The sequence below is a fragment of the Leptopilina boulardi genome, unplaced genomic scaffold (assembly GCF_019393585.1).
Source record: "Leptopilina boulardi isolate dan_hultmark-lab unplaced genomic scaffold, ZJU_Lbou_2.1 LbouV2_303, whole genome shotgun sequence".
NCBI lineage: Eukaryota > Metazoa > Arthropoda > Insecta > Hymenoptera > Figitidae > Leptopilina > Leptopilina boulardi.
Genome location: NW_026137867.1, coordinates 320659 through 344734, shown reverse-complemented (window position 1 = coordinate 344734; position 24076 = coordinate 320659). Strand labels below are relative to the sequence as shown.

The window sequence follows — 24076 nt, the reverse complement described above, 5'->3', positions numbered from 1 at the left end:
AAAAAAAGATTTTAGAAAAGATAGAAAAAACTTTATTCAAGATATTTTATAGTTGAAAGAAATTTGAATTTGAATTTACGCGCTTTAAATTGGCGCCATCAGTTCTAAAATTGTTTTCCGTTTTTCCAGCCAGATGGCAGTCTGTATTTGTTTAGCGGAGTTTGTGTGAGAACTGTCAACAGCACGTTGCGGAATCATCAAAAAGTAAGTTTTTATCATTTTCAAATATAAAATTATTATTATATTCAAGTAAAAAATATGAGAATAATTCAAATTATTAATTTAATAAGTTTTTAAATCCACCTATGCAAAATCACGCGCTTTTAAACAATTATAAAATTTTAGAGGTTATAATTTCAATTTCTTATAGAAAATTATAAAAAAATGATTAAAAAACAGTTTTAATCAAACCTTGTACTAGTTATAACTTTAGATTTCTAAATCTACCATTACAAAATTATTGTTTTATGTTAACAACGTGCATTTTCCAATGTCACGTGTTCGCTTTCTTTTAACCTTCAAACTTACAAAAAAAACACGTGAAACAATTGATATCGACAAGTGGATTTCACTGTGTATTTTATAAAAACAGAAAAAACAATTGTTTCAATAATAGAAAAAGTAGTATTATAAACTTGAATAACAATTAAATATATTTTAAGAAGAACATATTAATATTGTCATTAAAATATTTTACTGTAATAATATAAAAGACGAGAATTTTTATTGATTATTTAATAATGTTTTTTAAAAAGTAGAAAACATTTGCATATTTAACATGATTATAAACATATTTAAGAAATGGCTGAAAGTGAGAATAAAAAACCAATTAAAAAAACATATACGGACGCTGAGCGTTTGGAACTTGCTGAAAAATTAGATGCCGAATTAGATGACTATATAAATAGTTTAGAAAAGAAAACATACACCGAAGGGTGGCCAGAAGATCGATGGCAAGAAGAGATGGAAAAACATCCCTTTTTTATGAAAAATAGTCCCAGTCCAGGAGAGAAGCTTTCACCATTAATGGAAGGCTTGCAGCAACTTAAATATAGTACAGATGAAAATACTGCCGAAGGTGTGACTTTAATTGGAGACTTTTTATTGTCTTTACAAACGGATTTTTTTTAATAAGTTCAAATTATCTATTTTTTTTCTTCTTTTATTATTCTTTTAACTCATTTTATTATTTTTATAGAATTAGCGAATAATTACAAAGATGATGGAAATTTTAATTACAAATATAAGAAATATCGATTGGCAATTCTTGCATACACTGAAGGCATTAAAACAAAATGTAAAGACACAGATTTAATGGCTCAACTTTACAATAATAGAGCAGCCGCAAATTTTATGTTACAAAATTATCGGTAAAGTTATAAGAACTTTTTTCATTCTTTATTGTTATATGCAAGGATTAATTCAATATATTTCCATGTATTTAAAACTATATATTTTTAATTTGTATATTTTATTATTTAGATCAAGTTTGAATGACTGTAAACAGGCTTTAAAATTAAAACCACAATATACAAAAGTATTGAACAGAGCTGCACATTGTTATCTTAAAGTAAAAGATTTTACTCAATGTCTTGAATTTTGTGATCAAATATTGAAGGAATCTCCAAACGATAAATCAATTATTGATCTAAAATCACAAGCTATAAAAGATAAGGTAAATAGAAAAGAAAGCAATTTTTATTTGTTTAAATAGATTTCTCTATTTATAAGATAAATTAATATTCTTAGAAACAATGGGAGAGAGATTTGAGAAAAGAGAAACTTAGGGAGAAAAAAATTGAAAAACAGGAAGATAAAGTTCTACAAATTATTGCCAATAGAAATATTAAGTTGAATTCAATGAAGAGTAGAGGTATCGTAAATTTAAAAGATTTAGAACCTCAACTTCCCCAAATTGCTCAGAATGTAGTTCATTTGGATGACAATGAGAAATTAATTTGGCCAGTTATGATTCTTTACCCGGAAGTATTCCAAACTGATTTCATTCAAAATTTCCATGAAGATTCTACGTAAGTTTTATTTCCCAATTTCTTTTAACATTCTTATATCAATGAGTTAAATGTTTGGAATTTTTTTTTTCTAGATTCGAAGAACACCTTCAGGAACTATTTGAAATTTCTCCCCCATGGGATGGAGATAAGAAATATAATGTTAAAAGTGTCAATGTCTATTTTGAAGGACATAATAAAATGAGTATAAACAAAGTTGATATACGTAAAACCTTGTGCGAAATTTTACAAAATGAAAGGTAGATCGATTTAAAGAATTTTTTAATTTTATTTATACATTCCACAAATTTTTAAAAATGGTAATTAATTGGTAATAATAATAAATATTCTTTAAGATTCATCATTCAAGGAGGTACACCATCATTCTTGATATTGCTTGCAAATAGTGAAGCTGAAAAAAAACTTTTATCCAATTATTGAAATTATTTTAAATTTTTCCATTGCAACAATTTTTACCAAAAGCAATGTAACAGTACACATTTCAAAATGATAAATGTGTGTAAATTAATTTTATAGTCAATTGATTTGACAGCAATAAATTTTAAAGTGAAAATTGAAGCTTGAATTTGCGGATAATTAACACGTTTATCGATAAATAATAATATTTGGTAAACATATTTTCGATAAGTACATTATTAGTTATTTGATTAATTTCCAAATATATATGAAATGTAATAATTTCTGTTCAATTGTTTGACCATCCATGAAGAGAGGATATCCTAAAGAAAAACGTGACAAAGAGGAAACCGAGTAATAGTATGGTAAACACCAACAAAGAAATATATTGTAGTGGTGTTACCAGTAACATCAGGGAGTGCACGTTTTGCAAGGGTGAGTTGATTTCAGGGACGTAACTTGGTTTTCAATTTGTGAATTCCCGTCTTTATAGTACATAATTTAAAGAGTTTGAAATTTATTTCAAGATTTCATTGAATAGATTTTATGATTATTATTTGTGTTGAACATTACGGTTTTTTTACTTTACTTACAAATATCTATGATATTTGTTAAATTTACCGTTTGTTGATGTTTAATATTTAGAGTTTACTTGTTCAATTTGACAATTTGCTTTCCACCAGGGACACAACTAAATTTAAACCATAATATTAATTGTAAATAGTTACGAGAAATGTTAACAATTTCAATATTATTGTTATAGAATTTAATTACTTGCATAATGTTTCCCTTACGTGGCTTGCGTTGTACTGTTTCAGGAAACTTAAATTACATAATCGGATTTCATGGGTATGAATTCAAAATAGAGATATAAATACGTCAATAGTTGTGAAACAATTCTATATACGACATATTAAGTATTCGTAAAATATCATTTAGAAGAAAATAATAAGAAATTAAAAATCGTTTAGAAGAAAATATCAAAAATTAACCGAAAATAATCAAGTTCACTTAGAAGAAAATATCAGTGAGTACCACAAAGTAATAAAAATTATTTAAAGAATGTTTCCATACAATTTACAATATTTACAAATACTTTTTTAAAATAATTCTTTTTTTTTTTTGATTTAATCTTATATTAGTGTAATTTTATCAAAGAAAAAGTTGTTTTCAAATAGTTTCAAGTTTTAAAAATACGTGTCCTATATTTCTAAAAATTCAAAAATTCTATCACTTTTTCAAAAAAATAAAAACAAATAGTTTTCAAATATTTTCTATTTTTTTAATATTTTTTAATTCATACATTTTTATTCTTTTTTAACTTTTAATAATATTTATTTAATACGTATTTGTAAATATTTTTTATTATTTTAAAATATTTACTCTATATTTTTGCAATATTTTCCAAAATTTAGAAATAGTTTTAAATATTTCGAAGGATTAAAAACAGTTGTTGATATATTTTTAATTACGTATTTTAAAATGTTTTTAAACATTTGTAATTCTTTTGTAAAAGTTTCAAAAATATTTTATAAATATTTGTTTTTTTTAATATTATTTATTATTTTAAAATATTTACATTGTTTCGAAAATTTTTGAAAATATTTTTTATTATTATTATTTCTATATTTATTATATATTAAATGGAAAAAAAAATTAAATTTCTTTTTCCAAAAACAATTTTAAATACCATAACAATACTAAGATTGTGGATTAATTAACAAATTATGAATGCAAATTACAATTAAAACTTTAATGAAATCCAGTGTGAAGTGGCGCACTTAATTAAAAAAAAAAAAAAGTTTAAACCTGAAGGCGGTAAAATTTACTGAGAAAAACTAACTTTGGATAATAATAATTATCAAAGTTGGAGAAATTTTCAAAATTAGCAAAATTGTTACTCACTGATATAATAGCGAACGTGTTCCACTTTAATTAATTGTTTTAAAATAAAAAAATTTAAATAACAATTGAAAATAGTTAAAGCATTGAAAATAAAGTCGAACAGTGCAAAAAATATGATTCTAATCGGAGTCAATTATCGTTTAAAGGGCAAATCTAACATAAAGTGCCGAGTGCCGTCATTTCTAGATGTATCTTCGATAAAGAAAATTACATTTTCACTATCTCTCAATTTAACGATTGATTAGCTATCGAGAATCTATGAAAACAGGTCGTTTTTCTTCAAATTGCTGTCAAGAATCGTTTTTCCAATCGGAAAATCGCATAAAATCATGATTTTTATGATATAGAGGGTGGCGCTCCTTTTTAATACGACCCTGCCACGAAGTTAGCCGAAGTTGATTCGTGTCTTTTCGCTTGATCTCCTCTCGACTCACCCGCAAGATGGCGATGTACTCCGAAATGAGAGGATCTTCGCCAGTCGCTTCAACGATCTTGTAGAGTGTGAGTGTTGGTTGATCGGAGAAGTAAAACACGCTTTCGCTGCCAACCCGAAAGTACGATAATGGCTGCCGTATTATGTTATAGTTGAGGGCGCATCGACTTGCCCGAAACTTTTTAAGTGCTTATACACAGTACACTGAGTGAGGCATTTAAATCTTTATTTAAGAAGTGTGTTTTAAGACGTGTTTATATTTTTTAATTTAGCCGGTGAGTGCGTGTATATCAAGTGTAGCGGTGTGTCCTATGTGTGCCAGCCATTTTCAAGCGTGCATCGCAGGATCTTCAAACGCCCAGGCCTTTGTTTCATTCAACTCATTTTATGGATTTATTAACCTTTGCCATTTAATCGATGTATCAACATTCATTTTGTGGAGCTTTTAATCGGTGAGTGTTGTTCATGTTTCATTCAAAAATAACAGTGCAAAGTGTCAATGTTTGTTTGGGGGTGGTTCTATGATATGCGGCTCTTGTTTGACAGTTTCACTTTTGTTTTGATTCTCTATTATTACGAGATTGTCATTCATGAATATTGACCTAGATAGGTTAGAATTCAATTCGCTTGTTCATTATATAAACATTGCAAGTTTAGTGATCTAGTTGTAATTAATTAGAATGGGTTTGGTCATAATGTCATTTAAATGACGGATGGATTTGTCAGAAATTATCACTAATATGTGACATGAGGTAGGAAGTAAACTGGTTTTGACAGTTGCGCTTTTAGATATAACGTGTTTCATTAATAAATCCTTTCTCTCTCTCTCTCTCTCTCTCCCTAGAAACTTGATAATTGCAGTAGTTTCTTTCAAGCTCAAGATGAATTATTGTTCGTTAATACAAAGTTTGAAGTAAATAGTTATTTTTGTTTCTAATTTCTGATTACTCCTGTATTATAGTTTATTATTATACTTTTTTGTTTTTTTGCAAAACTTTAGAGGTTAATAAGTAAAACTTTTGCAGTAATAGTAATAATAACTTGAAAGGGACATAACCTTAAAGTTTTGACAACTTTTCACTTAGTAAATCTAAAATTCAAGAATGTTAATCAGATATTTGTAAGAAGTACAATTTCAAAACAGTTTTACTCAAACTTTTCACTAACTATATTATACTCCCTCAACCCTACGACATTAACTCGTCTCTTCAGTAAAGAATAATTTCAAACAAACTTTGCTTCTTTTTTGGAGTTGAAGTTTCTAATCGTCCAAGTTGAGCAAAAAGTAAATTTAGTTAAAAATTAATAGAGTTGGCATAAAAAATAGAAATAGTTTTCTATAAAAAGTAAGTGTCAACTAATTATTGTTATTAATTAATTTGTAATTAATATTGTTTGATGAACAATTTATTAGGTAGTGTTTTTTATGCTAACTTGGGGTAATTTTTGGAATTTTATTTTCTGAATAGCTGAAACCTCAAGGGAGAGAGATTGAATTATTAGATTTGGTGTTAACAAAGGATCTCGATTAGTATGCAAAAGAGAAGAGTGTGTATATGCACCTGCGACGAATGAAATAAAAGGACAAAGAATTAGTAGTTTTGTCAATTGAAGAAAGAGTGGTATTCTCACTATGGTTTTGCAAATAAATTAGTGTGAGACTTAATTAATGAGTGAGCAGACGCACTTTAAATTATGAAATGAATCGATTAATTAAGAGAGTGACTTTTCGAGAGAGAGAGATATATACAACGGCGGCGCAACATTTCTTTGGAGTGCAAAGGCGATGCAATCGGCCCTAACAGTCTGTGAAATTGATTGCTCTCAAGAGTTTGCGACTCTGATCGTTTTCCCTTGCGCTCTCTTCACTGGCTACATATATCAGACTTAATTAACAGCGAAAGTCAGGCCGAAATGTAATCACACTGACCGGCGCGATCTTTCGATAATTGGAGTCAACGCAAAGCGCCATCAGGACGCGTGATATTCGTAAATGGCTGATTGCGCAAACCAAAATTAACGTCGATACTTCACCTTATAGACGATCGATTTATCTCACACATACATACATTTTTCATTGCCAGTGACTTCCGAAAATCGAAAGTTTTATACGCAACATCAGATGTTTTCTGAATATTCTTCTTTTTATCTCTCCTTTTTTTAAATCTGCGTAATATAAGACAACTTTCTGTTGAGGCAATTGATATACGTGTGTACATTATAAAAAAAAAGAAGTTACATACTTTGTTGAAAGATTGAAGGTTCTTTGGGCCAAATTTAATTCTAAAAGTATCTCTTCGTTGATGGAATTGTTGAGAAATTCCAACCAGTGTGTGTATTTGCTAAAAAAAAAAAATAAAGATTCAACATTTTTTTGCAATTAAAACACGTTGCTAATTTCAGCTAAATGAATGTTAAAAGTAAACAGAGTACTCGCGGAAGTTTAAATGAATAAAATAATTTTTCTTTACTTTAAAACCACCTTCAAATATTGACTAAAGAACAAATATAAAAAGTGGCATAATGTGAATAATTATTCCTTAAATTTTATTCACATAATATGTAAATACACTAGAGTTAAATAATATTAATGAAAAATTATTCATTGCAAAGTTTAAACAATTCAATATATCTATATTTGTTTAATATTTTTATTTTGTTCACCCCTTGAATATTTTGCATTTATCATCGTCATCATCATCATCATATATATATACATTTTCTAAAAGCGTAAAAGCTTTTGAAAATGCAAAATTTGTTTTGTTTGTAATTTTTTTGATTCCTTTTTAATGGAGTTTTAATCAAGGTTTTGATGGTAAACATCAAATCTCTCGATATTATTTTCACATCAAACGGGTAACCTAGAGATATGTATATAGGTTTCACGTGAACGAGTTTTCAAACTCGTGGATTCCGATAATCGCGGGATATCCATTATCAGTCGCGAAAGTTGGTTATAGACTAACTCAGCAACTTTTGAAATTGATCGAGTTTTGGTGAATCTATATATATATATATATATGACTTTGGTTGTTTCGTGTCTGTTCCTCTATAAAATAGCTTAAATGAAAACAATTATAAAAGAGCGTACATATTTCTTAGAAAGGTTTCTTTTTTATTCAAAAATTATCTATGTCAATCAGAAAAAAGAATTTGGCAAATAGTCAAAACAAAAGATTTTTTTGGTAATAAAGATTAGTAATAAAATAGAAATTAGAATAGAGTTTATTACTAAAAAAAAATAAAAACGGATGTTTCGAAATTTTTTTTTTAAATAAAAATTTAAGAGATTAAATAAGAAAAAAAAGATAAATAATTAAAAGTAGTGTTACAAATCGCTTGAGAAAAGTATTTACCGTGTAGAGGAATTTAAAAGAAACCAATAGCCTTTTTTTTGATAGACACGATGTTTAAATAGGGTTATAGTGGCATTTAAAAGAAAATATCAAATAATCTATTAACTTGGAGTCAGATAGTGTGAAATTCGGCTGATTAGCTGCCAACGTTTGAGAGGGGTGTTCAGTGATGAGGAAAAGCTTTAGGATTTTATTAAGCCCTTAATCTATGAAAATGTCAGTGGATGGTGCGCTCAACCCTTTCTGAACAGACGGTTCTATTTTTGATGTTTTCATTTATTCAACAGTTGAATTGCTGTAAGTTAAACTATTTCTTACGTCAATCATTTTAACAATGATTTTTTTTAAATATACATAGGCTCATATATATGTAACATATTACGAAAATATGAGATTTTGTCAAGACTCGAGATTTTGCATGATCAAGATGAAAATCTAAAATTAAAATGCAGATCAGGATCCGTGAAGCAAGTGCAGATCGCTGTCTTCAGAATGGAAGCTTCCCTCTTTTCCATAACAAACGGAAAAGCTTCTTTGATCATTTGTTTCTTGTGCTGAATTAATTATAATAAAATGTATGTATATGTGTGTGAATTGAACAGAGAGATGAAAGAAAAATTATACTACAAATTGAATATAAACTGGATTTATATAAGTTTATTATAGGATTGTTATCAGTATTTATTTTTGATCTCGGATTTTATTTTCATTTTAATTTAAAGAAATTCGGCATTCTTCTTTTATCAAGAATCAGAAACAAATTTTTGAAAATGAGGTTAAGTATCATGGAAACACCTCAATGGGATGTTTTTCACAAGTCTTGGTATTCTTAACTGCAAATAGAAAATGTTTTCTTTTTCTTGAATTAGCCTCTACGTGAGATAAAGATTAAATAAGAATTTCGCTTTTGTTGACTTGCCGTTTATCCTTTAATAAATATATACGTTTGGAAAAGATGGGGAATTTTTTTTTTTTTTTGTATAGGAACGTGCTTAAAATACAAAGGATATTCTATCATGAATTTAAAATTTATTTCCAAGATGAATTATAAGATGACAAGGTGTTATATAATTTGAAAATGATTTTGAGATTAAATTTAGATTAGTATGAAATTATCTGAGAGATAATATTGTTTCATCTTCTTTGTTGTTACGTATAGGGTGTCTTTTTATTGGGGTTTTAGGAGGACTAAGAAAGGGAAGGAAGAGAATTAGGATAGTTATGAGTTTTGGAGTTAGTTGTGGGGCGTGCAGAAAATGGTTCTTCTATTTGTGTCCTTCAGTAAACTGATGATTATCTCTGAGGGGTTTTTTGGCCCAGGTCATTTCCTATCGTCCTCTGTATTTAAGTTTTTAGGAAACGATGAAAGTTTTTTGAGAGTGTGCATTATATTGTCGACAAAGCGCCCTTTATTTCAACTCGCTTGGAAATTTGGTGAGAGAGAGCATGTGGCAACGTTGGATCTTGGATCTCTTTCTTGTCTCGTCCTCTCACTTGCACAGGGATATTCTCTCGATCCTTCTCTAACAAGCTATTTCTCTTTGGTCTCTCTTCTTCTTCTTCTTCTTGTTCGATTCCGTCGGTGCATCTTTTCTCTCTACGTCCACCTTTAAACCGGCAGTGAAGAGAGTGCGCGCCTTCCTATACCGTACACACCACCTTGCACCTCATCTACGGTCCTTTTATTTTCTTATTCATCCTGAAGCAGCTCTCTTCTCGCGGGGTTAGGCCACGTACCTTACCTTACCTTCTTACATACCTATACACTACCATGAGTCCCAACGAAGAAGAAAATGGATATTTCAATGGCAGTGCACTGAGTCGTTTGCCTGTTTGCCATTTAAGCTAGTCTCTCAGGATCGCTATTAACTGGCTTTTAAATATACATGCGAGAGCTATCTCAAAAGCGTGATACAAATAAATACCATGGGAATAATTCTAATGGACAAACTGCGTCTCTAAAAGTATAGAAAACCTTTTCGTATTTCAACACGCGATTTCATTTAATAGTCAGACTTTTATGGAGAACGCTCACGATATCCTTTATTTTGTGTATCACTCTCGACAATTTTTTACGACATCGTAAGAATTTTTCATTCACTGTATGACCCAAATTTTATTACTTTTTGCATGGGGAATTTTTTTTTTTATATAGTATTTTTTATCAGAAAAATATGTTTTTTTTTTTTATCTAAAGAAAAAAGAAAACATTTGGAAAAATCGAAAAGAGGAGGATATTAGAAAAGTTAAATGATTCTATAAAGGTTCTTTTACAGTCTCTCCTATAAGAGTAGATCCGGGTCACTGCTTTGCATGTCACATTATTTCTGCACAACGACTAAGAGCTTTTTGAGAAAGTCGCGGAATGTCAATAATCTTGCTGTTTGCCTACTTTGCGTCATGTCGTTTCCCATGTTATTTCCCACTAGAGTGAGTTGAGCTCTTTCCATTTAAAATATCCCTATTTCGTACAAAAAATTTAACCGCACACGAAAACATATATATACATATATATAGAAAGCGAGGGAGAGTAAGAGAGAGAGAGAGAGAGGCAATAATAAAATGATCATTTTTTCGCCAAGTTGAAAATTATTCACTAAGAGAAAGTTGTAAATTTTTCTCCGAGAAAATGTATCACACAATTTTTCCCCCTTTACAAACTAGAAAAAGCGACGGAATAACGAGATTTCCCTAGACAGTGTGTGAGTTACATTCCTCTGAATGAGGAGACGACGTACTCAAAAAGATATGAACGGCATCGTCTTAACATTTGTATTGTTAAATTTTATGACGACCTTTGTTCTTTCACTGTCGACTTGTTATATTTGAAAGAAGTAGAGTTGTATTTTTATAATTAAAATGTAAATTTTCCTCTGTAAAAATTAATTTCGATTTTTTTATTTATATATTTGAAAATGTCAAGTCGATCAAATTTTTTATTTTCTTGAAATATTTAGAAAAATACAATATATTCTAATTAAATGTTTTGAAACTTTTTGGAGATTTTAAAGTTTATTATTTTAGGCTCTAGATTTTTTTTTTTGAAAGTTCAAATTATGTTTAAATTACAAGCATGACTTTTAGTTTCACTTTTTATAAATCTCCCGGGTGTCTACTAACCGGAAAATCCGGAAACTAACTGGAATTTTATCGTCGCATCAGGATTATCATTTACATTATTTAGATTCTCTGTAATTATTTAATTAATCTTTTTTTTCTAAAAATTTAACCGTTCTGTATTTTTGTATAAGTTCTTTTAAAATTTTTCATATTATACATTTTTTTTTAAAATAGAATTTTGTTATCCCTTATGGTTATAAAAATTTATTATATTGTAAAACATTGTTTTCCCATATGTATAAAAAAAAAGTTTTTCCTTCACTTTTGGTTAAAATCGTTTAACTATCTGGAAATGAGTTTTTGGTTATAAACAACAATTAAATTATAATTTTATTAACGAGGAAGGAACTGGGAAATAAGCACTGAATTCGGTGGAACGAAATGAGTATAGACACCCTTTATAATTTTTAATCTTTCAATTGAATAATTTTCTTAATTTATAAATCGTAAGAAGAAAAATATTATATTTTGATAAAATTTCCAAAAAAAAAGATTAGTTTTTGAAAAAATAATCGAAATTTCAATATTCTAAAAAATTTTAATTTAATTATTTGCTTTAACGATTTTGAAAGTTTTAAAGTAAACTATTCTTTTGTTTCAACATTAGACAAAATAATTTATTATAAAAGTGAAACTAAATTTCAATAGAGAAGTTAGAAAGAAATGTTTTTTGATACGTGAAGCAATATTTTCTAATAAAATTCGAATTCGAAAGAAGTAGTAAACAAATTTTTTTGTTCATTTTGAACAGTTGAGAATTTTGCAGAACATATATTAGAGGCGCTGACATTTAGTATAAAGAAAGTACTCAGAAAATCGACAAAGGCTGTGTTAAAAGTGTTGCAACTTAAATTAAGACTCCTTTATTCTCTTCAAACAAGATTTTTTTTCTTCTTACATTGTTCCTTAATATTATATAGCCAGCTTAGATGTTATAACTTTGTGAACATTCATTTTTCTTTCGTCTAATTGAGCTGTTTATTTTCCCTCTATATAAAGTTTTGCGGAAACATCAGCCTAATGTTTAATATAGTTTGAGAGACGTGTTGCTTTGAGGGGAAACTTTTTAAGACGGACAACAACATAGTATGAAAATGCACATTTCATCGATATTATCGTCAATATTGCGACAGGTTGACGTCTCTTTAAAGTTTGAAAGAAAACGTAGATTTATTTTACAATTTTCGATGTTATCCCCCGCAAAAGTGTAAGAATCGATCGAGCAGTCAAGATTTAAGGAAAGTTTACGAGAGAGTTCGAAAGTGGCTGCTTTCAATAATGCAATAGGGATGCATCTGCGCCTGGCATTCGGGTGGCTATGTTGAACGAAATAGCGCGCGAGAAAAAAAAAGTTAACTTTTTTACGATTGCTACTGTGCCGCAGTTATATACGTTTTCCCGTTTGATATTTAATATAAGCGAATATAACGGTAATTCATCCAGCATTGCTGATTTCAATGTTATTACTTTATACGATATCCGCGCCGCTCGCGAGGGAGAGAGAGAGAGAAAGTTTCCTATACTGTGAAGGTAATGCGAGCGCAATTTTGGACGTAAAGCCGTAAGCAGATGTTCCATTAGTGTAAAATCGTGGCGGAAGAGCATCTGCTTCGACGTGCGTTCAATTAGGTGAAAGCCTGAATCCTATATATATATATATATGTTTGCAGCCTCTCTTGCAATGCTAAATAACTTTACCGCGACTTTCCACATCTTTCTATATAAACAGATGCTGCGATTTCTTCCAAGTATTTGTATGAAAATATATTTATTTTATAATTAGCCTTTTATAATGGAAAAATAGAGAAAACATACACTCTTTTCTTTGCAGAAACTAAAGAACAGAGAGCCCTTAATTACTTCCTCTGGTTGTATAAAAAAAAAAAAAAATATCTGGATGGTAATTATCAACTTTCAAAAGAGAGTGAGAGAGAGGAAGCGTGTAAAATTTTGACCACTTTTTTATTGGGCGCAACCCTTTCGTAATGTATGTCGGAAATAGTATATATATTGTCTCTCTCCAAAGAAGCGTGTAATTTACAAATTTCGGAAAGACCTAATTTTACTTAAATACTCCTTTTTCTATACGTTTAAAAATGCTATTGCATTTTAAACTATGACAATGGTCACGAATATGGCCACACTTTTTTTTTCACGAGTGGTATTTCGTTTCCTTTTTTTTCTGTAATTGCGCAATTAGTCACGAGACTATAGTCTTAAAACGATGGCATTACACCATTCCCGTGTTCTTTTTTCTCACGATTTCTCGATCAATCTCAAGTGCAATGCTCCGGCCGATTAAGTCTCTTTCAGCCGTTGAGTGTATAGATTGTGGAAATTGTCCATAGCCACTACCTTACATTGAGCACTCGAAATACATATACACTTGTATCGAACACATAATCCACCTGCGACAAACGTGTCGAGGATGCTAATAGGCCAACTTAAATAACCTATAGTCCGTGACTATTGAATTCATTTTCCCCTTCTCGCTTTTTTTTGTAATGACTTTTTGAGCTGTATCGCTAGGTGCAAAATCACTTATGTGAGATTGAGTCGTATATTTTGTCTCAGTTATTACCCCACATGAAGCAGTTTTTTTTGTGTTTTTCTTTTTTCTGGGTTACTTGATTAGCAATTCTTGCATCTGAGAATGCAGGTCTGTTGGAATCCGACGAAAAAGGGAAATTAATCCAGCTTTTTATCGTTCACTTTTGTACTCAGCGAGAATTAATGTAACGGTTGCTTAATGAAGGTGGCCGAGAAAGGAGATTTATATTTCAGCAGAGATTATATTTGGATAGAAGAAATTCACGTGAACGAAATTTTATATACCTGTATATAAAAAGATATAAGTATTAGTGCGTGTATTATAAAAAAAGAGAGAGTAGAACAATAAACTAAAATTATATGTTTCTAAAAAGAGAGAACATATAAAGATATCTTGGACTACTACTGTTACGTTCTATTATGTAAAATTATGTCTCCATTTTTCTAACTATTAATATAAATTTCTTCATTTTAAATATAACTATCTCGCTGAAATTCTAACAATTTAATTCCCCAAACTTGGAAAATTTAATGAGAAAAGTAACTTAACAATTTTCCACAATCATTCAATATTATATGGTTTGAAATATTTTTCATGTATATATTTCTTCTTCATCGTAAAACTTGGAACTTTTATGAGTACTTGAAAGTTCCTTTTTTTTTTTTTCTAAAAGGAATAATGTATCAGTTGTTTTAGGTTTTCTTATCGCTATGTGAGAGAGGTAAAAGGACACAAAAAGCTTTTTCGAATAAACTTGTAGGGGATCTGTCAGTTTTAAAATGAATAAGGTCGTATCGTACATTGCCACTCATCTTTTTCCGACACGCAGTGCACGATCGTAATTCTCATCGTTTATGACATTTTAATTAGAGGTTAGCAGGAAAATGACTGGACGGTTTCATATCGAGTACTAACGAGGGAGAGATATGGGGAACCATTTCAGGCACACACAACTTCTCTCCTGAAGTACATTCATCACAGTGAACTCTTTCAATAGGATTTTAATGTTATAACGATGAAAACATAAAGTTGTAAATAGCCTCATTTCTTTTAATATAAAAACGAGATGTTTTAACATTCATCTTCGATCATCCGTTTTAAATACCTTGGAGTGCAATTAATTATATCTGTATAATACAATAATATTTGAAAAGGTTAGATTTCTTTTTTGTAAATATATTAGTTCAATTTCTCAAAGGAGAACATTAATTAAATTTAATTTTTCTTGTTTAATATTTTCACCAAAAAAAAAAAGAATATATTCCTCTTGGCTGAAACTAATTTATACGCTGAGGGTAGGGTCTCGCTTAACTCTTTGACACGCACACAGGTAACACACGTGGGTAGTTTTCCAACGTAGAATGTATAATGAATGACAGGCGTTGTCGCACGGCCAGTATAGCGTATTAAGATTGAAGAGCGAGCCATTATAAAGTCCACGCCGTCAAAAAATAGATAAGTCATCCGGCTGTTTAGTATAAACTGTCGATAATTACAATGAACGGAGCAATCTCTTCAGTCTTCTCTTCACCTCTAGATTTTAGACTTCCAAACATATTAATAAATTCAAAGACGAAAAGAAATTCATATTCCACCTAAAATGAGCTCTGCACACTTTCATCCATAATGCAAGACACTCATATCTTATTCCAGCAAAGGAAAAATAAGAGTGTATACCTCAAAGAAGCGGTAAAGATGATTGCAAAAGAAGTTTAGCTTTCGAGACCACCCTAATCTACATTAACTAAAGCCGCACGTATAAAAAAAAAACGTCAAGATGCTTTTTTTCTCGTTTAAAAAACACACTGTTTTTACACTCCTCTTTGAAAGCTGATCTAATCAGACATCTCATCACTCATCAGTGTTTACTTAGGACGAATCCCTGTCGTAACGTGGGATCATAGACATATAGAATTTACAATACATACACAAGATATCTCTATTTCAGTTGTATAGGATCGTAACTCCCCAGTGTGTCACTTTAGTTTAGTTTATCCTCTAAAACTTCATTAGGTCTTAACTTTTAATGCCTTGACCAACATACTTCTCATATACGAGTTCGTACAAGTTTCTTACTGTCGGTTTGTCCTTCTTTTTTTTCTATCGGGTTTAGAAGCAGCTAAAGTGGAAGTCTGCTTGAAAGCTGTCGTGAATCGTAGCGAGGCCGATCTTGGGACGACTTTACCTATCCACCTTCGCCGTATGGCTCTCGACACCACTGTATTCGTACATAATACATCGTTTATAAAAGGGTCGACGAAGACACGAGAGAAGCAGGGCAAAAGAGGGGGAGTGAAAGAAAAAAAATAGAGAGCAGTGGCAGGTAAAGCGTGTGGAATGTAGGTAGGAAGCTCTGCACTATTGTGATTAGCCGGACGACGTCTTTCTAGCTTAGGGTTCTTTTTCAATAAAGAGCAGAATTCAAGCATTAACTCGGCTTACATACGAATAACACGCTGGGACCGCACGAGTTTACTGTTTTGCCACCAGATTTAATCACTTAATCATCCGAATGTGTGAATATCTCACATGAAAAAAAAGACGACCTTTATTCCATTTTAAGGATTTTCTGAGATTACATCTGCTCTGGTGACTGACCCTCTCTGATAGCCACTTAATCCCAATAGAATTGAAAGCGTCAAATTTGATCTTAATATTAGATATGTACACATAAAGTATATAATACCAGAATATTTCCATTATATTACAATTTCTGAAAATATAATTTAATTCTACTTTTATCTATTGATCCCGATATTTCATATATTGGAATACATTTTTTTTTATGAATATAGTAATTTATTTGAATGATTTGAAAAGAAATGCCCACGTAGTGGTATAATTAAGAACGTAATTTCAGTTTTCATTAAGTAATATGGTGTGTGCTTTCTGTGAAATAATCATGAAAATTGCAAAACAGATTTTCAATTATTAACAGCAAAGCGGCGACAGAGTTGCACTTGCAGTGTGCTATAGCTGCAATTTTACCTCGGTTGCGGTTACAACGCATTGTACATCTCTTCGACCACCGACCCTCTCTCAACTATAGTCAATTGTTTTCCAAGCTTTCCGCAAATCCAAGCGAATGGAAATGACTCCCGTGAACTGAAAATCCTTTTCGTCTCTTGGTTTAAGTGGTATTGCATAGCCCAAAGACCATTAAGAATTGAAATGAGAATGTACTATGTACACAAGTAGAAACTACTTCATAACTGCGGTTGTAGCGAAATTAGATATCGATGTTCGATACCGATATCGAATCCACACCAATAATCGCCTTCCTATTTTACCACATATACGTATACGAACCATAGACAATACCCAAAGCAGGACATTTGTGTCGTAATATTGGAATTTGATCATGTGATATTGTTTGGCATCTTCTATTTTTGACATTTTACCAGCAATAGTTCAAATATTCCCTTTCATGATACACCATGAATTAATCGCATTCGAATCGCATGTAACTTTATATTTTAACTTTGTGGAAACGGTTTCTTTTTTCCTATATATCTAATTACAAAATAATTGGAATCAATTTAAACTTATATTTAATGCCGGTATTATTTATCTAAATAGTATTTGTTTTCTAAATAATATCATATATCTAAATGGTATTAAATATCTGAATGGTATATGTCTGAATTTGGATATAGAGAGATTTTTTTCAATTCAACAATGACATAATTCAATGTAACAAAAAGATTTGTGAGGAATGATGACATCCGTGATAAGATCAATTGTGTCCTCCCTTTATAATATACGTCAACCTAAATTACACTGAGCTCTCATCGCATTGCTCTTGGATTATCATAATGTTTTATAATGCCGAATGATGTCGGGTATAAACGATCGCACACGTTGCAGATTGATCTTAGAACATGATATAAATGTACTACCTGACTTTTATAGTATAGGAAATAATCTGGGACACGTATTATCCGATGAAAGGCTTTAGGTGACGACACGAATCTTCGCTTTAATGTCGTTAGAAAAGTTTAAGGGAGCCAACGGTGTTATATTGAGCGTTTGAGAAAACTTGTGTGTTTATGTGTGAGAAGTAGATAGTCAAGTGTAACGCAATTCCTTGCGGTATTCGGCATGGCTATATAAAGTACCTAGAGTTAGACTTCGCAACCAGCCGCACGTCCGATTTGGACTGAGGATCGCAAAGCAATAATGTTGCTGCAGAGAGCTCATTCAGTAATTGTAGGCATGAGAGTATGAGAACCACTCCATAAAGAACACCGTAACCAGCGAATCTTGCAAAAGAGATAATCGCCAAGATCTAGTTGCTCTTAAACGGCTACATACACTTAACTGCCGCAAAAAGCATTTTGCTAATTAAAGAAAACATCGCGTTGACAGTTTACTCAGCTGCAATCGTTTTAATCGACATGAACACATCTTTGGACAATACACGTTTGTCAACAATAGAATACATATTTGTCTTGATTTTAAATCTCCCAAGGAACAATTGGAACTCGAGAGATAATCAATTTTATGATGGATTAAACTTTGATATAGGATACAGATTAATCATCCGTTTCGTTAATAACTCCGTGAGATTTATCATCAAATTCATCAGCCTTGTGTAATCTCTCTTTGTGCCTATTATAAACCATAAATTTATCGGTTTTTATATTTAAATTATCATCCTCTTTCTTCTTCTTTTTTTTTCTTTAAACGAACGGAAATTCGTATTGCCGGATTTCGGTTGGCGTGACTTTTGATGGTTACTGTACTTCACTTCCCTTTCAAAATGCGCCCTTCAATGCCCATGATAATAGGACAATTATTGAACACTCCTCGTGTTTAATAGCGGAAATGATAGTGGTTCTTTAATTTTATTAAAACTTTAAATTGCTTTTTGTTTAATTACATGTTTTGAAAAAAAAACAAAGAAAAATATTTATTCATTCTTGAGGGGTTGAAGAAAATGATAAAGGTGTCAAGAAATGTATTAAAGATGGATATGAAAAACATTCGCATCTTTGGAATGAAGAACTGTATAATTTGTTCAACTCCTGTGTTTAAATGTCGTAACATTAAGATATGTTATTGAACACCAATCGCTCTTAGAATGTTGATACGCATTCCATTGTATAAAAAGTGGTATTTGCTGTAGTTTCTTTTTTAAATTATAAAACTGAGGGAAAATACTAGTCGGTCGTGGTTTTTCTGTACCTTATCCGCATAGACCGGCAAATCGGGCCCATTTATGGTGTTCTGACCGGTTCGTGAAAGAAGCAGTACTTCGTACAATCTATAAATTCCGTTATGGCCTTTACCAGAGGTTCTCTAGATGCTTCAAGTTCTGAACGTTCAAATGAGCGTTTTTATTTAATTGCGCTTTAGATTTACGAGAGTTTAAAAACATAAGTTTATAATTTAAGTATTTCCACTTTTGTTGATAACATAGTTATTAATGTTTTCGAGTATAAAATCTCTCTTGACAACATATATAGGATGTTAATTAATTTAACTTATTGAAAAAATTTTTTTAGAGTTTTAAATATTTTTATTATATTTGTATTTCGAGAGAAATAATTGTGTTCATCGGTTTGTTAACGAATGAAAGTTGATTTAAAAAAAAGGTCGAGTTCTCTATTTTCATGACTACTTCTTTTTTTTTTTTGTTCCAATGAAGCCCACGCTTTTAATTGTCAAGTTCCGCACAATTGATTGCGCAACTGTTGCAATAGCTTCTGCTAAACTTGTTCCATTTCTAATTCGAAAAGCTATAGATTCGTTCAAGGTGTACAGAATCGTGTACAAGTGACTTCAATGGGGTACTACGATTTTACAATTATAGGAACACTATACTGCGAGAAATTTAAAAAGAATTGCCTAGTCTTTGACCGTGAAAAATAGCTTCGTCTCTCGGCACTCCCTGCTAGTTTAATTGCGAGTGAAACGTTTTGTTGTACCAACTGTCCGATCATTTGCTTCGTAGGTCGGGCATGGGTTAACTCAGTTAAGCGCTTCGTTGATTGAAGCGCATGAACTTGTTTATTCGTCTGAATTCAACCAGGAAAAACAAAGGATATATTTGATCCAATGAATCGGAAAAGCTAAATTTCAGTTATTATCAAGTCAAATTCAGTTTTCCTCTCTCTCTTTTTTTTCTGTAACTTTTATATATTTTGTTTGATTTTTGTCATTCATATTTTTTTTTTTTTTTGTTTTATTAGTATTACTCAGTTATTTTTTAAATAAATTTTTTATTTTGTTGGATGTTTGTAAAATAAACAGAGCGGAATGCACTGTAGTGTTCAATTACAAAAATCCATAGTGAAACAGAAAACCATTGAAATGAAAACCCATTTGTTAGAACTCAGAGACAAAGAGTGAATTTGTACATTTAGTGGTTTCGTAGGTGGTTAGTTAATTTCAAACAGAGAGGAAAATCCAAGCAGAGAGGCGTGGAAATTGGTCCCAAGAGATTTTTCCTTTTTTTTTGAGGTTTGCGGCTTTCTCTTTGCACCCGAATTCTTCTTCAACCACCAAATAATTTTGTATACCCTAAATAAAGGTTTTTGAAAGCTTCAAACATTCCTCAGAGAGTTGAATTCTCATGTAAACCAGAAGAAGAGAGAAAGTGTCCTAAGTATCTTTGTCAAATACCTGTTGGCTTAACTCACTTTCAAATTGTCCAAACGTAAAATTCTAAGACACCCCAAAAAATACAATTTTTCAGTGCACAAAATTATAACGGAAATCCTTTAATGATCTTCGCGCTCTTTATTGCTTCTAATTAGATAATTTCACAATTGGTATCAACGTCCTTCTTTTTCGCAGAAGCAAAACCAATTTTGATAATTATTTCACAGAATCTTTAATATTGGGAGAGTCACTTTTTTTAGTCGTCGTATTTTTGGTCTTAAAGAGAAAAAAAAGAGAAAAGAAAAGGAAGATACTGAAAGAGAATACAAGAAGTTGGTATAAAAACAAGATTCACCAGAGAGAGAGAATATTTAAAATAAAAAAGATCAATACCTCGGAGGACCTCTACTATATATATTACAAGTTGCGTAGTCATCAAGGAATATAAATGATTGTACGATTCCCACGACTGATCATTATCTGTGAATTAAATTAAATACCAGGCAAGCAACCAGGTGCGATTTAATTTTTGAATTTCAAGAGACACAAATCGGCAATGTCAAAGGCTCATTTGTTTAATGTTTGGAATGCATCATTGGATATATAGGTTTTTATTCATGTATTATCTAAACAAGCTCATTTCCGCGAGCAGCTGTTAAATGGAATTTCTTTTTTCTTTTGTTTTTTAACGCAAGAACTTGAGCAATGAGGCGTCACCGCCAATTTTAATTCTACCTTTTTTTCTTTTTTTGCTGCTGCTACTTCCCACATAGCATCTGCTTTGCAAGGTGTGAAAGTGTCGAGCTTTGAAGTCGAGTTAAGTACCGGCGTTAGAAATTTTGACGGGTTCGTGACTAGCTTTCGAGTCGGTACTCAAATTCAAAATACAGAGGAATTGTGTGTATATATATATATATATTCGTCTACATCACGCGTGTATAATATTCCTCTATCACGTGTGTTATATTTTGTATATATAGTTAAGAACTCAGGTTCCCACTTTGCCTGCAGCGCTCGAGACTCGACTCGTTAGGCGTCTTGATTTATGCCTCGTCAACGTTAAAAGACCTTGTCTTGAACCCGATCAAAAGCGATCGTCATTTTTAGATACACAATATGTATATTTATGGGAGAGGTTTTTGGATCTCTATATATTGTCCATTCATTAATTATGATATTTATTGTTGTCGCTCTTGATGGGACATTGTAGTCGTTCAACAACAGAAATATGATTTTAATTTAGTTTCCATGTTAAAATTTGATTATTCTCTATAAATCCACATTATTGATGTGTACATATTTCTAAAGCTGACTTGAAAAATGATTTTAGAAGTTAAAATTTTGGTTTTATTAAAAAATATCAGATCATGACAGTTTTCAGCAATTATTGAAAATGTCGTTTCCATCACAGTATTAGATTTTTAAAGTACCCTGCATTCATAAATCTCTCGTAAAGAAATAAAGTTTCTGAAATCCTACTGATCATAAACTTAATTTGAAGTTTGAAAATTACGTCGAATTTTGCTTTGAACTATGGGGTGCAGTTTATATCAAGACTTGGAAATCGGAAGTTTGAAAACTTTACAACATTCTGTGTGACACTTTTGGGATTAAGAGATTACGCCACTCTAGAATGTAGGTTCTGCATATTTGCGATTACATTAAGCATCTGAAAATAAATACATTTTCACGGCTGAAATATTTTAAGAAAAATCTTCTAAAGTAGTGTCATATTTACATTCCTTTATAGAATACCTAGACTATTATAAAAAAAAAAGTAGTATTTATTTATTATAATAAAAAGGGTGTATTAACATTTATTGGAACATTGTGGAAGGTAATGAAAATCACATATATTGGATAAAAAAAGAGTGAGGGGAAAAAACTGGTACATCAGAAAGTTATAAACTACTGAATGGTTGTTTAGTATTTATATAGTCTATAAAAATATATTGGAGTCGTGAAGTCATAAAGTTTCGATAGATGCTTGAAATAAGTGGTGCGGCTGCCAGGCACAGAGAGTAACCTTTCGATATAAAGTGGAAAGGTGAGAGATAAAAAAGCGAATTTCTTTTTTGCCCTGGCAACACACATAGTGATAGTGGAAGGTGGGGGGGAGGTAATGTGTATTGAAAGAGTACACCTACACCATTGACCGATGATTATCGTGACTTCGGGTGGATCCCAGAGAGTTATGGTCGTAAGGGCGAATAAAGACCGATCGGCAAGATACGATCACGTACCGTGACGAACTTCGATCATGGTTGAGCGGTCGCCTCCTTTGTTTAAAAGCACCCGTTTGCTTGTTCGTGGGATTATCTTTGCTCGAGCGATCAGGGATCTGGAAATCATCTCAAGTAAATGCCGCAGTCACGGGAGAATCCTTTCTCCGTATTAAATCATCTCGCCCTTGTCCCGCTTATATTCCTCTCTTACTTTACCAACTTTCTGTACAATTCGTACAATCGTATTTATATATATAGTATGCTTTATATCGTTTAAAGATAAATCGTATACAGTTTATGCAACTATACGATAAGAGAGTGGAGAGAGAGAGACTCGGTTCGTTGAAGGGGGAGGTAACAGATGAATGCAGTTAGATCCGTTCAAAATCGGTTTCACCTCGCCTCGTCTTTACTTCAGCGGGAAACGAGAATGCTCCTTCTCTCCTCTTCACTCGATTAGATACCTACCTGTCTGTATATAAGGGGTGTCGGGGAATTTTGCAATCTCCGAGGCCCACAAGATTACCTTCCGGCTGCACACCCAATCTTAATGCGTCTTTGTACTACCGGGTACATCCATCTGCCCTTTTATTCTCCGAGATCCTTTCATTTCCACTCATCCAATAACAAATATCTCACTATATGTGCTCTACAGAGACATTAGGAAAGTCTCTTTTATTCTGACCTAAAGTAGAAGAAAAATCGAAGGCACTGAATTGATGTCGTTCTATAAGCAATGTCCTCATTTCGATACACATACTTTTTTATTCAGTCTATAGTTGTATTATCACGTTCTAATAATTAATACAAATAACGAAATCGAAAGTAATGGCTTTTTTCTGTCTTTATTATTTGATATTCCACTGAATATCGAATATTTTCCCTCGATAAAAATTACACTTTCATATTCATTAAATGCATTTTTCGTATTTTTCAAGAGAGTAAATATTGACGGGGAAAACAAATTGATGAATCGTTTATTTATTGTTCACTTAGTATTGGTAATATCAATTAGATTTATACTCGGGCATAGAGTGCTTTTCAGACTATTTTCAAATGTCGATATCACATAATTAAAGACTCGAGGAAAAAAAAAACTGTTTTGGAGAGATTGTTTTTTATCAGCTAGTAGAGAGATACTAAATATAGCTCGAATTTTTGGAGAATTGATATGTTATGTTGGATTATCTTTTGACGTTGATAGTGATAGGAATAAATTATATTTATGAATGAAAATATATATGATATGATTTGAGACTAAATATATACAGTTGAGTAACTAATTATAAAACTTGACTTTGGCTCGAGCCGTGTAAGAAATGACTATACACACCTCTCGCGAGTCTCTCAAGATCTCACTTTTTCTTCCCTCCTTCTGACTGATGAGAAGCTAATGTCGATAATACCTGCCATAATTTATATTGCCAACTCCTCTCAAGGAAGTGGAACGAGTT

General features: G+C 31.3%; 2 protein-coding genes across 4 annotated transcripts in view; both read left to right on the top strand.

The window, feature by feature from the left end:
- The first annotated feature begins 135 nt into the window (after positions 1–135).
- Positions 136–2588, top strand: LOC127282973 (DNA polymerase interacting tetratricopeptide repeat-containing, protein of 47 kDa). The gene is made up of 7 exons (XM_051307588.1): positions 136–204; positions 800–1078; positions 1199–1370; positions 1483–1675; positions 1750–2030; positions 2105–2269; positions 2366–2588. Exons 2-7 carry the CDS (start codon positions 802–804, stop codon positions 2448–2450), a joined length of 1173 nt encoding a protein of 390 aa, XP_051163545.1. The 5' UTR covers positions 136–204; positions 800–801; the 3' UTR covers positions 2451–2588.
- LOC127282972 (uncharacterized) overlaps positions 2498–24076 on the top strand; it is an 81709-nt gene continuing 60130 nt past the window's right edge. For 2 of the 3 annotated variants that reach the window (XM_051307585.1, XM_051307586.1), the window contains exon 1: positions 4797–5216. The gene's annotated coding sequence lies outside the window, so the exon portion shown is untranslated. Of the gene's footprint in view, positions 2639–2739; positions 2862–3244; positions 3454–4796; positions 5217–24076 lie in introns of those variants that run through there. The other variant, XM_051307587.1, reaches the window with a different exon arrangement.